Source organism: Aphelocoma coerulescens, chromosome 13 (assembly GCF_041296385.1).
Source record: "Aphelocoma coerulescens isolate FSJ_1873_10779 chromosome 13, UR_Acoe_1.0, whole genome shotgun sequence".
NCBI classification, from domain to species: domain Eukaryota; kingdom Metazoa; phylum Chordata; class Aves; order Passeriformes; family Corvidae; genus Aphelocoma; species Aphelocoma coerulescens.
Window position 1 is genome coordinate 6,961,914 of NC_091027.1, and position 14,307 is coordinate 6,976,220.

At 45.0% G+C, this 14,307-nt stretch overlaps 1 protein-coding gene across 3 annotated transcripts in view; it reads right to left on the bottom strand.

Moving 5' to 3' along the window:
• HMGXB3 (HMG-box containing 3) overlaps positions 1-14,307 on the bottom strand; it is a 20,019-nt gene continuing 5,712 nt past the window's right edge. The window contains exons 7-20 of one of the 3 annotated variants that reach the window (XM_069029358.1): positions 12,636-13,051; positions 12,114-12,283; positions 11,714-11,811; positions 11,038-11,136; positions 10,348-10,497; positions 8,399-8,700; positions 6,909-7,036; positions 6,220-6,351; positions 5,768-5,952; positions 4,964-5,183; positions 3,759-3,892; positions 3,256-3,372; positions 2,633-2,842; positions 1-1,931 (exon numbers count right to left, since the gene is read on the bottom strand). In XM_069029358.1, the coding sequence (XP_068885459.1) occupies positions 1,461-1,931; positions 2,633-2,842; positions 3,256-3,372; positions 3,759-3,892; positions 4,964-5,183; positions 5,768-5,952; positions 6,220-6,351; positions 6,909-7,036; positions 8,399-8,700; positions 10,348-10,497; positions 11,038-11,136; positions 11,714-11,811; positions 12,114-12,283; positions 12,636-13,051 (2,832 nt within the window). In that variant the 3' untranslated portion in view covers positions 1-1,460. Of the gene's footprint in view, positions 1,932-2,632; positions 2,843-3,255; positions 3,373-3,758; positions 3,893-4,963; positions 5,184-5,767; positions 5,953-6,219; positions 6,352-6,908; positions 7,037-8,398; positions 8,701-10,347; positions 10,498-11,037; positions 11,137-11,713; positions 11,812-12,107; positions 12,284-12,635; positions 13,052-14,307 lie in introns of all 3 variants that reach the window. The other 2 variants (XM_069029357.1, XM_069029359.1) reach the window with 2 other exon arrangements.

The following is a 14,307-nucleotide window of genomic DNA, read 5'->3' on the forward strand; positions in this document are numbered from 1 at the left end:
TTTCACCCCAAAAATTGGAGATAATTTATTAAACTTTATCACTGACTGAAAAAAGTCACTAATGTCTCTTATAATAAGTTAATGTTCTTAACAGAAAAACCCCAAGCCATGATTACTGCATTTGCTCAGACTTAATACATTTACTTTAACAGTACGGTACTCAATAGGTTCCCCTTCACAGAAGGGAGTTTTCAACCACACCGCAAGCCTCAGAATCTTCCCCACTGCTCACTCAGACAAAATAAACTCCCAAGATGGCAACTTAGCAGTCTGGCATCCTGCTTCTCTCCTCTGCAGGTCACAGCAAACACCAAACAGCTTCACCACCAGCCATGGCCAAAGGGAGCTGCAGCAATGACAGCACAGCTTTGCACGTGCAGCCCCAGGTTTTCTTCAGGTGTGCTGCAGAGGCAGAGGTCTCATCCTGACTCCTTTCAAGGGGCTGACAAAGCAACCTGGGCAGCAGGAGACTCCTCCAACCCCCCCGAGCGCTGTGACAGCAGGGGCAGGGCAGGTGTGACACCTGGCAAAGTGATGAGATTGCACACGCGGGTGCAGCTCTCCCAGCACATCCATGAGGGTGGAATATGGAACCCTGCTCACTCTGGGGACACTGCATTCATCGTTCCTCCTTGATCCCACAGACAGTGTTCGAGTGTCCTTCCCCTCTCCACAGCCACCCCTTGCACAGCACTCAAACCACCCTCTAACCCCTTGGCTGCCCTGGGGCTCAGTTCTTACCTTACCATACAGAACACACTCCACTCACTGCACCTTTTGGCTTCTAAATTATTAGTGCTCATGTGAAGGGACAAACAATTCTAGAAACTTCCTGCAGCCAAAGCACCCATAATCCTGGACCCAGGTGTGCAGCCTCCAGGGAGGCTCCTCAGATACAGCACGTTAAAGCAGCACAGCTCCCGCTCAAGACTCCTTGCAGCCAATGCATATGAGAGCTCTGCAAGATTATCAAGCAGGAGTCAGTATCCTAAATTCACCTATTCAGAATGTTTTGGGGGAAATCTTTGCAGCCATCTACCTTTCATGCCTGGTCCCACACCCCCAGCCCTGCCACCAATAAGCACAAAGAAGTCAGCAAGCAAGATTCAGAATTCAAAAACCTGTGTGTGCTTGACCACACACACACTCCCTGCTACCAGCAACTCCTCTTCCCTCTCCAGCTGCAGGGAGGGCAACATCCCACAGCCCTGAACAGCAGGTCCATCACATGCCTTGAAGGCAGTTGCAGCCTTGTGCAAGGGGGTGACAGACCCATGCTCGCAGCAGCTATCACGATGCTATGGAAGCACAGAGCTCTTTGGTCAGTAACAGCAGTCAAAGCCACCAGCATCACATCTCTAACCTGTAAAAATAAACCCTCAAGCCAGACAGCTGCAAAAGCTGGCTCAGCCCACCCATCCACACAACCAGAGAGAGACACCAACAGGCTGTTTTGTTACTCAGCAACCTCTATCCTCCTCCTGCTTCCCCTCTTCATCCTCTTCTGTTTCTGTTTTGATCTGGGCCACCCCGAGCCGGTAGAGCGCGTCACGGATCACCACCTCCCCCGGCTGGCAGCTCTGCACGATCTCCTGGATCTGCCTGTTCACGATTTCCCTGCTGGTGAGGAAGTCCATGAGGCGGTTGTAGAGGTAATAGTGCGTGGGGTTCTCGAAGGTGATGGGCCTTTGGCGCACGTTGCTGGTTTTGCTGTCGTCGATGGCGGCGATGATGGCGCCGTACGGCTCCAGCTCGCGGCACAGGGAGATGCAGTGGTGCCGAGCTGTGGGATCCCAGGGGCTGCTCTGCTCCGAGCCCGTGTGGACGATTCGGCGCGCCAAGGACTTGGTGACTGGATGCTGAAGGGAGTGCTCAGCCACTGTCATGTCTACGCTGTAGTGCTGGTCCAGCAGTTCAGGGCAGGACACGTACTGGGGGAGAGACACATGCACACCAGGTAGAACAACAAGTAACTTCCCCACAGCTGAGAAGACAAAACTATTGGCTGGCCAAACTCCAACCAACGCTATGACCCAGTACAGAGGGAGGGCTAAATGACCCAGGCGTCCCCTAAATGCCACAAAGGTGGCCTGTACACTCCCTCCCTCACTTGTGTGCCCTCAGATAACCCCAAGGCACTAGGAACCATCTTCCTGTCCCACTTCTCAAGGAATAGCAGGAGTTCGAAAGTGAGTTGCTGTGTCAAAATCAGTGATGTGCTCCAAAGTTCATGATCAGAACCGTTACAATGCACTCCCAGCACAGCTCCTCCTATTAAGGACAATTAATCAAACACAATGCCCCAGGCAACACAAAATACGTTCTGCTATGCTTAGAAGTGATTCACTTAAATCAGGAGACACTTATCAGGTCAAATTCACCCCTGGTGGTATTCAAGGCCAGGGTGGACAGGGCTCTGAGCAACCTGGTCTAGTGGAAGGTGACCCTGCCTGTGGTAGGGGGGTGAACTGGACGAGTTTTAAGGGCCCTTCCAACCCAAATCATTCTGTGATTCTATGACATCATCTTGAGGCACAATGCAGGTTACATAGGAGTGGGGGGTTAATTTTAAATCTCCCTTGAAACATTTCCATACTGGACTGATACAGCAGAGAGTAAAGACATAACTAACCGTTGGAGGTTCCATGGGGTCAGAGAAGCAGCCCTGGTTCTTCCCCCACATCTGGGAAGTCAGGCCAGGCCAGCAGAGGTCTGCACATAGTGCCACTGAAGAGGCTGTATCAACAACATATACTGGAGGCCAGTGACGTGAGGATACCAACAAGTCCACGTGATCCCGGGCATTTTCTCCTCTTACTATGTACTTCGAGCCACACACAACCTAGAAAAAAAGAAAAGACTAACATCAGCAGCACAATAAAACCAAAAACTTAGAGAAAAAAACCCTAATCTTAAAAAAATTCAGCTTCCTTTCAGGTATTCCAGACTATACAGTAACCAGACAGATACTTTCTCTAAAGATACTCTGTTTCCTCCTCATACACATTCACTTTGTCTTGTTCAGGAAGAGATGGTTTTAAACTGTACCTCAATAGCAACATTAAAACCAGGCTTCAGATCGTGAGATCTCCTGCAGGACCACTCATTTTCCAAGCCCCAAGGAACACGTTTCATTCCCAAGGCTCAGAGAAGCCCATTCCATAGCTTCTATTCAATAAGGAAGTTCCATGCTGGTAAGTCAAATAGTGAATAGCCAGGGAACAAAAAAACCATCGTGGCTCCAGCCTTCCCTACCTGATGAGGACACACTTTGTAGATTTTCCCTCCTGTGTGATGAGCAGAAGGTGGTGTGATGCTTGTCCCATTCTGTACAAACTCATAGAGAGCCAGGAGGGAGTAGCAGAGCTCGTCCTAGAAAAGACAGGCCCCAGAGAAAGCAGCTAAAATTAACAGACTCCTGCAGAGAGGGAAAAGGCTGCATGCAAGGTCTTCCAAATCCTAATTTGCACATCATCCAATAACTTCCTAATCCCGCACTCAGCACTGTGAGGATGACAAGCAATTACACAATGCTGAGCCAATGACAAGGTAATTACAGTCTTCCTTTCTTCTAGCCCACAAAGGTTCAATTTATTTCATCATGTGTAAATTATCCTATAACCTGCTGGCACCCATCCCTGCCCTTAGTGCAGTCAGATGAGAAACTAATTGTCTAGGATGGCAGGAGTGGATGAGAGAAAGACAGTGAAGAACAGCTCCACTCCTGCAGGCTTGTATGTGGGCAAACAAGCCATTACCTTTGTATGTGATGCCTCCCAGGGGATGCCACACTGTGTCAGAAAGCTCTGCAGCTCTTCCTCACTGTAAGAGTTTATCAGCTCAGGCCTGAAGACTTCTTCCTGAAGGAGCCTGACCAAGGCACTCCCATTACCTGCAAAGGCAGGAAACAGGTCTCAGCACTCATTCTCAGGAAGGGAAGTTACCAAAATAATTTCTTACGAAGACTACAGAAGAGATTGCACAACCCACAGCCAGCAAGAGAAGGCTGTGAACAGTCCTACTTGCAAAGTGCATCACAGCCCACACTTGTCTCGAGCCCTTCACTGCTGAGGTCACCAGACTGAGCCCAGCAGAGCTGCAGACTCCATAAACACTTATCTATACTGTCATTTGTAACCTTTAAATGACTGATGTAAGGATAACCAAGTGAAGAAGAGCAGAGATAAATGTGACTGCAGCCTTTGGACTGAGCAGCTCCAGGCTGAGCCTTCACATCTCCCTGGTTCTTTCTCTTGAGCTCCACTTCCACAAAAGCCCACGTAGCTCTTCTGCAGAACTGAAGCAGCTGCAGCCCTGTCTGCAAAGCTAACTCACATACTTTTTAAGCTTGCAAAGCCAGTTTTCCTTCTTATACCCAATACCTAAATTCTTAAGGGAACTGGGTGCTAACTGATCTTAGCTCTCAGCTCTGAGATTATTCCTCTCACTGTTTCTTGTTCCATGCAGTCAATATGCAGTGGATACACTGAACGTTGACAGCTCTGATCAGGACTAGCACACCACTCTCCTAGTCTTTTCTCAAGTTCTGAAAAAACTTACTCACCCTTTATTGAGATTGTAACATTGAGACACCAAGCACTACCTGTAACTTTCACACTCTAAGCATCAGTCTAACATGAAACAAACACCGACTGGCATTCAAGATGTGCACATATCCCTCTGTAATCAGACCCTATCTCATCTGGGATGCAATGCTCTCATGTCCCCCAGGTCTCAAATGCATCAGAGTCCACCAGTGCATCCAAACTTCACAGGAAAAGCCAAGCCTCAAGCAGCAAAGTAGTATGAGAACAGCTGAACTCACTTAATGTTCCTGTCTTTTCTCAGCACACATAACTTTTGAAGTGTCATGCAATCAGCAATCCTTAATGCTAAACATCACCAAGGCTCAAGTCACCAACACATCAAGCTCTCCCTTAATAAGCACAGCCTGAGCCATTACCTGGCACTGGCTGTGCATGCAGGTTCTTGTCCTTCTCTGTATTGATCACCACTGCTCCTCTCATCAATGGAGGGAAGAACGGAGCAACAATAGAGGCATCAAACTTTGTGATGGGGATGTTAGAAGGAAAAGCCACCTGCTCAATCACCTCTGTCTCCATCGTGGACCAAAAGTCTTCTACATTCACTTCACTTGATGGCAAGTATTCTGGCCAAGTAAACTACAGAGAGAAAGAAATAGAGTGGTCAAATACAAATAACCACAGTACATTTGGCAGTTTTGTGTCAGTCTCACACAGGGCATGAGGACTATACAGGAGAGTGCTCAGCCCAAATATAACAAGATGATTTCAATCTCCTAAAGCTTGCCACAACCACTTTGCATCAAGTAAGACTCAAAATTTGACATAAAAGTCAGACATGCTAAATTCTCTTACTAGGGCTTTTTTCCCCATTAGAGAAGACAGCACCTCAGGGAAACTTGAGGAAAAAAAGAATGTGTTCATGTCAAAGGAAGAAGACTACATTCAACAACTTCCATCCAAGGTTCCTACTGCCCGAGGCTGCTGGACAAAAGCTGAGGTCCAGGGACAGAGGATCTTGTTTTCCCTGAACTACACATCAACACCTCTAAGAGGAAGCACAAGCATTGCTGCTCCAGCCACATCCTCCTGTCACACATCAGCAGAAAGCCACTCACAAAGGTCTCATGTATTTATTGTGCATCATGAAGACCAGAGTCAGCAAAAAATCATTATGATTTGCTTTGAACATGAACAGGATGTGGATTGTGGGAAAAACCTACCTCTATATTTTTCAGTGCTAGGACATTTTCCGTATTCCTCTGGGCTATTTCCACCTTGGGGGTTATGCCACAGATTCCACAGATCATATCATTGTAATCCCGGACTGTCAGGCATTCAAAGGCCCAGTAGCCATTGCACAGCAGTTCCTGGAGCTGACCCTGCTCATCAGGGCTCAGGCTTTTTTCTGAAAAGAGAACATGCCACTGTTACAGTTCTCACTTCCTAAAGCCAATGGAGAGTCAGTAAGGCTCTCCTATGCAGGATAAAACCAAACCTGCCCTCCAGAGAATTGGTACAAAGAACTGGCCACAGAGGTGTTGTTTGGTTTAGGAAGTGATTTAATAGAAACATACCACACTAAAATAGGTGAGGGTTGCCTTTTTATAGCCTAACAATCATCACCAGGTCACAGTTTGGTGTGTTATGGTAAAAAGCAAGAAGGAAAACCCACCAGTTTGCTCCTGAACAGAGTCAAGGATAGTGCCAACAGCCACTCTGGGGTCCTCTCCAAGTTTAATGTGGTTTCGGATTGCAAACAGAAGATCCAAGCTCACTAACAATTTGTTACCCACATTGAAAAGGCCTGCAGTTAAAACAAGACAGGTATTGTCTGTAGGGTCCAGATATTCCTCACAAAGAAATATATTCCTTACTGATACACAAAATACTCACATGAGTACAGTTTAGAGGATAATGGAAACACAAACAGTGCTTCTGCACCTCTGAAGTGCAGAGTTCCCTGCTGAAAGATTATCTCCTTTCACAGACTTGTCTTTGAATTAAAAAAGCTACAAGGAACAGCTGCCAATCCATCTCCTCACTAGCCAACACTGAGAAACAGCACTGTCCAGAGATATCTCTAACTATGATCTCAGGGGTTGCCTTGCAGAACACAGCATTCACACAGAGGAGACCTACACCAGTGAATCAAGGCAAGGTCTTCCTCACCAGAACAATCATGTGTTTTCATTGATAAATATAGATTTACTTGCAGAATAAGCAGAAACAATTAAAAAATAATTCAAATTCAGTACACTGGGAAGGGAACAAGCTTTTCTGTGCCTGGACAATGGCCTGATACAATCCCAAGGCTTCAGACCATAGTCATGCTGTCTGTTGGTATGCTCACATCTTTCCTACCTGTGTAAATGTCAGTGAAGCTATGGAGGGCCAGACACTGCAGGTTCAAGCACACTTTGACCTGAGCTGTAACCACCTGTAACCGATTGGCTGTCAGCAGCCAGCACTCCTGAGGACCAGCAAGGGAACTGCAACACACAACAAAAAAAACACTCTGAGTGAAGCCAATGGGTTTTTTAGTCCAGCCCTGCAGTAACTTCAGACATTCTAGTTAACATGAGTTAATTATTGTGTAAATCTAAGCCAGATCACCACATCATTTCACACCAAGAAAAGAAAAGTTACATTTTAAAACAGATTTCCCTGGCAGAGTCAGGTCACTGCTCACATTCTTTTAACAGCACTAGAGCATCCCTCCAGCTCCATACACTGGGCACATACTATTGGAGAGGTGGAGAAAACCTGTGGCCCCAGCTGCCCTGGGAGATGTATCTGTCCCATTGCTGTGGTGATCAGTAACACATTCCACCTGACAGCCTGTCCCTGCACACAGAGATTCAGAAAGGTCTGCTCCTCTACAGTGTAACAGCTGAGGGGGAAGTTCAGACAGGAGAGGGCCAGTGGCTGAAATACTACTGTCCATCTGAGAAAACAGGAATCAAAGCCAAAGTCACCTCCTTCCCACTGGCAGGGCTTCAATTAGAGCCTGTGCAGGAACATGGGAGAGTCCCACATGCAGAGAGCACTGCAAAGCACTCAGGCACAGGCAAGGATTTACAATGCACACGTTGGTAAGTCCCAAGGTGAGGGAGAAGGTGTGAGATTGCTCTGTTCTGAAAAAACTAAAGAGCATTAAAGGTATCTCTTCTAGGAAGATCTCAGTTAGTTCTAGCCAGACCAAAGCAAACATCCATCATTTGTATCAAGAACTCTTTTTGTGGAAGAAAGAAACACAATGTTAAACTCCCTGACATTTTGCTGTGGGAAATATTTTAGATCATGCTTTTAGAAACAGGGATGTCTGGCAGACTCAGTGAGGAGATATCCTACAGGCTTACATACAAATCTAGTTAAGGTAATCTAGCTTATGCACTGGGAGTTTCTGAAAGTCCTTCAGGTTTCCATTTGGATATTTGCTCCAAAAAAGGATTCACTCAAGCACACACTAAGAAATGGAAGGAATGAAAATATCATCAGCAAAAAGATCCACACAGGAAATATTCAGGCCAGGGAGAGAGAGAAAAGGGAAATCACATAACGCACATCTGTAAACCCACAAGTTTTCCTCTCTCAGCCTCAAAGCATCAGAATGGAAAACAAAGAGGAGATGACTAGTGGAAATACTCTGTTTCAGTATGAAAAAAGTTACATCTAGACTTTGCAGTCACTCTTTGATCCTGCTAAACCCTTTCCACACATATTTAGTTTATTCAGTATCACTTTCACCAGCTTCATTACCAGCAGCTAAAGCAAGTACTATTTCAGGCAGTCTCAGAAGAAAGAAAATCAGCATGAGTGTGGAAGAGTCAACGTCCAAAGCAGAATCTTACTTCTGTCCCCCTTTGAACAAGGGGCTGTTACAGAGGAGGCACTGCACACACGGAGACTCGTAGTAGTTGGACCAGGAGGTTTGCTCGATGGTCACTGTCTCCTCACTCACGTTGGACAGGATGAGCCGGGAGCTGTTGAGCTCATGGATGAGGGTGAATATCTCTGCCAGCTCCGACTCGTTCTCAGGGATCTGCATCACCTTGCGCAGCAGCTGCAGCGTGGACTGACGCTGGATTTCCTTCTGGGATGGCGTTAGCGGCTCGCTGGTGTTCAGCACGTCCGACTGACCTGGACTGACCTCCTAGAAAGCAACATATCCAACTAGGCAAGCATGGGGATGAAATATTAAGAAGCCCAAAGAAGTCATAAAAGGCAGAAGAAACACAGTAGTAACCTTTGCACGCAGTAAACTTGATTTCTACTCTACTGCTGAATCATTGACCCCACACAGGAGCTTCAAGCTCAAATTACTTCAACAAAAACACTTTATTACAGCCCAGCCCTTCAGGAACTCCTGCACTGCCAGACCATCATAGATTTGCCATTAAACTGTTAAGTGCAGGCACTGGGGATCCAGAAGTTAAGGATAACCACCAACAGGTATAGAAACACTTCAATAACCCTCATCACTTGAGCCCCCAATCATCACTGTCTTTCTTCATGAGTTTTCAGGCACAGGCTCAGGGCAGCCTGCACAGCTGTCCAGAAGCTGGAGGAGCCAAGAACTAAATGAGAACTGGGGGCTGTGAGATACAGAACACACTAATCAATAACAATTCATCAGCTACAGTCTACCCTTCTCCAACTCACATGCTATCACAACAAAATGTACAAGCACAGGAGAACCAAACTCCAGGTGGAACACAGAGAACACAAACAGCCTGATCTGTTAAATCCCTGAAACTCTTCTGTCAACATTTCAGCCTGGTTTTCTGACTAGTCTAGCAATGAGACAAATGATCAGTCAAAAGCCCAGAGACAACAATGAACTGTGTGAGAGGAATGTTAAACACATCCAGAACCAGAAAAAAAAAAACAACCTAAATGAGGAAGAGACAAGCCACATGCCTCTCAGAATGCAAGCTGAGCTAAGCACACTGCTGTTCCTTACACAGCTGTTTGTGTGTTTCACACAAGCCATCTCAGTTTGTTTGTGTTTTTAAAGAAAAAAACAAAACCACTAAACAAAGTTATGTTCTTCAAAATAAAAAAAAAGCAAGTGGATGAGTCATTACTACACAGACTAAAATTCTGTCTATATGCTGAGTAGGCATTTCAGCTAAGAGCAGGAAAGCTCCATTTTTTCATTTATTATTTTAAAAACATGACAATTCAGTATGAGAAAAGCTAACCTTTGAGACTGCAAAGGCAGAAACCCAAAAAACCCCCAGAATTAACTACATCCACATAGAACAGCAGACAGCTGAAAACGTATTTGTACATCAGAAAAAAACCCTACAACCAGAAATAAATTCAGGTTGGAAGTAAAGCTGCTCTACAAACCCTTAAAAACAGGAAGCTCAAATACAAGATGTACTGACTTAACTGATACTAGCCCCAAACTGCCCACAAAGCAGAGCATACTTGGGAGTTTCTTGATGAAGTCCAAAGTTCAGCAAAGCTGACACAGCAATACTGTGCCTTCAGGGTCAATTTTCCCAGCATGTACTGACACAACAGAAGCATTTTTAAGTTAAGGAGACACCCAGTGGTAGCACACTGGGTGTGCTCAGACTTACTCTCAGCTTGAAGCACCACTGCTACAGGAGTTGGACAGTACAAACATTACCACAGGTATTTTAAATAGGAACCATTCTGCTAGACAAGTTTATCATAATAGAAAAAAAAAAGCCCAAATCATGTTCCCACAGGTACTTGCAAACTAAGGTACTTCTCTGCCGAGCTCACAACAGATGTGGTAAAACAAGCCAGCCAGCCTGAACCTTACCAGGGATTTTGCTGTTTTCTCAGTCCTGTCTTTGGCAAGGTTGTATCCACAGCTTGGACAGATGCGTGGCTTGTGCCTGTTTGTATACACATAACTGCAGGAGGGGTTCTTGCACTTCCCTCTGCCACGTGATGTTGCTAATCCCAAATCCTGAATGACATAAAAGAGATGTTTGCTGACCTTGACTTTTAATAGTTGGACTCCATGATCTTAAACGTCTTTTCCAGCCTGAATGACTCTATGATTCTAAGCCAACAAGATCCTAAAAAAGATTATTATGTGCTTTTTCCCCACTTTATAACTTCTTGTTTAAACATCAATAGCAAGCCCTGTCACTTTGCACAGAATCCTTTAACTGGAATTTAAACATTCGGGGGCCAGTTCTCCAGACCAGAAGCACATTACATTCTTTCAGAAACCCCTGATTCTCCCTGCTGAATTCAAGGAGGGGATAGGGATTATGCATGGGGACATGAGTTAAAATCCACCTCTTAACAAGGTCCCAAACATAACTACAAAACAGAGCACGATCACCCTGGATTAGGTCTAGCGACAACACAAAGTACAGATTATTTCATGCTAAAAATGAGATGTATTTGTGCAAGTCAGTAAAACAGAAGTCCCAGAACATTTTCATCCCGGAGAGGACACTCCCCATGGCAGAAGTCACACTATTAGAAATATTCTCACCAAAGTAACTGTGCAACTGTACTTGTAGGAAGGGAATATGTCTGGTTTGACCTCCACAACTTTAACCTGAGATGCCGTGCTTGTCACAGCACTGTGGAGCTAGAGATTGAAAGCAGAAAAAACAACACCCATCAGACACCTACTACTAAATACAAGCATGCATCAATAATCAATATCTATTAGCATTCCTGCCCCCAAGAAATTAATTAATGTTCATTTAATATCCATAATACCACAAGACATTGCGCATTACAACAGCTTTGCATGCTAAGACATTCCAATTCATGCAGATTCATTCCAGCATCTTGGCATACTCAGTCATATTTTACAGGTGAAAAGCTCAGTATCCGATATTGCATGTCATTATCAAAGCACCAACAGATCTTCTGGAACTAGCTGGGAGGTTCTCAAATTGTCCAACAGCATCTCTCAGCTCAGTTCGCACACTCGACCACCAAGCTCCCCAGACATATCATATTTCATTCTGCTACCCAGCCATATCATAAAAACTGCCACTCACAGATCTCATCATCATAAGGCTGCTACATTTTTATGTTCTATTTCTCACCCAGGTCATATCACTCACCTGGGAGCAAAAAAAAAACAAAACCCAAAACCACAAACAAAATCCTCCCCTCAAAAAATCCAAGAAAACAATTTGCATTTAAAGAACAACCTTTAGCTCCTCAGCAGTTGGTGGCTGCAGAACTGACTGGCCCAACTGTTTCAGTGTACTGGGCTTCAAGCCTGAGGTTCTCACAGGGGAATGCTTGTCTAGAAGGAAGAAAGAGATGCACCAGGTTAAATGAGAGAAAACAGGTTCTGTTTCTTTCTGACATCTTTGGTAAATGCCACTATAGATAGTCATGTGAGATCTTTCCTCTGAGCTTGAAACGACCCAAGCAGGTGTTTCATGGCCCATTTACTGCACTCAGGCAGAAACAAAGTGTTTTTTTTCTAGCACTGGTAACCACCTCCCTTGAAACCTATCTTATTATTGACAGACACCACTTCAGCATGGTGAGGAAAGACAACAGCTCCCAAAGCACACCAGAGAATGCTGCTTTTACCAGTACTTGCAAAGGCCTGCCTGCTGCTTGGCTGCTCCGTGCTGGCTTCTCTCCCCACACTGGCTGGAGCAGGCAGAATGGCTCTCATGGGTCTGGCTGCAGCCAGCAAGGAGGGTTTGGGTCTTGGTTTACTCTTTACTTCTTGTGCCTTGTGTGTAGCAGCTGTTGCATCAGTTCTGAAAAACAAGAGCTACAAGTGGAAAAATATTCCATTGCTTTCCCCTCAGCTTCAGTTTTCCTCTTTTCCCTGAACTGAGCTTTGTTAGCACACTAATCACAGCTATTGCAATAGAAAGAGACAATGCTAAGGCTGCATCTTCCCTGTGACTACAACTTAATTGTCACTTAAAAAAGTATTAGTTCTGATGGACAAAGACTAAAAGGAACAATCCTGAACTGGCACAAAACAGACGGCAAACACATAAGTCTGACAGGATGCACTGCCAACAGCCTTCAACATCTTGGACTAGTCCCATGAGCACACAATAGACATCATATGCTCCCTTAACACATGGAAAACTGACTCACCCCACCACTGGCTTTTTCACAGAGGCATTTGGACTCAACACCTCAGAAGACGTCGACATTCCCAGCCCTACACTTCCTTTCTCTGCCTGCTCCGAAGAAGCGTCTGCTTGTCGCTGGCTCTCTTGGCCCAGCATCACTCCAACAGTGCTCCTCCTGTCTTCAGCAAGCACATTATTTGGAAGAAAGTGGCCCTCAGAGATGATCACTTCCTCCCACTCCATCTCAGGCATCTGCCCTCCAACAGGCACAGCATTCAGCAGCTGGCTGACAGCTTCAGAGCTCTCCGAGGAGGACTTGGAGGAACTCTCGCTAACGGCCGTGGGTTCTGTGAGGACTGACTGCTGACCTCTTTTAGCTGCTGGAGTTTTAAGAGAGGTGCCTGAATTTGGCTCAGATTTGCTTTTTGGTTGCTTTTCCTGGAAACAAGGAGAGAGTCACATTTCAGAGCTTTCAGCTTTCACAGATAAGCAAGTTCCCTGCACATATGCCATGTTTCCCATGGCCTATTTAATGCTGGATCAAAACAGCAAAATCCTAAGTGTTTAAGCACTAATTGTATGGGAGTAGACAGACAGCATCTCCTACAACAGCAAAGGCCCTGCTAACATTGTATCTGGCCTTTTGGCCCTTCATGTATTATTTTTAGACACTGTTTACTTTGAAGAATCAATCTTTCTTAAACTCCCTTAAATATCACCATTAGCACCAACACCACAAAGTCACCCACCACGCTCTGTAGCAAGGGCTCAACCTCCTACACTCCTCTTTCAGGGCTTCAGCTCTCTGATGCTGTCTGTTCTTCCACATTATTGAGGAATCAAAGGGAGTTAAGACAGAGAATTTGCATCTTTTGGATACATGCTTTCAGAAAAGCAAGCATGTGAGTGAGCCAGAAAACAGGATTACTTAGGAAGTTTCACTGATTTTAAAAAAATGTTACTTCCAAGACTAAGGCTACAGAAATCATTGTACTGGAGTCAACAAAGATACAACAAACACTGAACTGGAATACACAAAAATATATCAGTAATGGAATCCAGAGTCTTTGCAATGATAAACACATTAATTCTAAGCTCACTGCAGAGTGCATATTCAGAAGAATAATCTAAGTTTTTTAAAAAATATATCTTTTAACCTTTCTAAGGATCAGGAAGGTGTATATATATATTTAGTTTCCGTTCTATTGATACTATTGCCAGTCAAAAAGAAACTCCTGGTGCATGTTTTTCCCAAGGTATGACACCACACAAACAAATGGAACTGTATCTGCAAACCTGTTCCCAGCAGAGCAGACTAAGTCTGAAAGATAAAAAGGAAAACTCCCTGTAAAAACTTTCAGTTCTAACCAGTGTAGGATTGAACAGGAGCAGACATGCCATGTTCAGGCAGGATCCAGAAATACTCTTTGCATTCAGCCATCTCTCTACCTCAGCAAGTTTACCACACAAAAGCAAAGATGTCACCATCTCTATTTGTGCCCTACCACACAGGAAGCTCAGCCTTCAGCTCAGCCACCACAGTTTGTAAGCTACCCAAAAAAGTTCTCACCCCTGAATGTTTAATGGATCCAGACACAAAACAAAGGAGGTTCAGAACAAATCCATACAAAGCCACTGAATGTCAATGCCAATTCTCACACTGAGAACATCCTTTAAATTGTACCTGTGGAGTC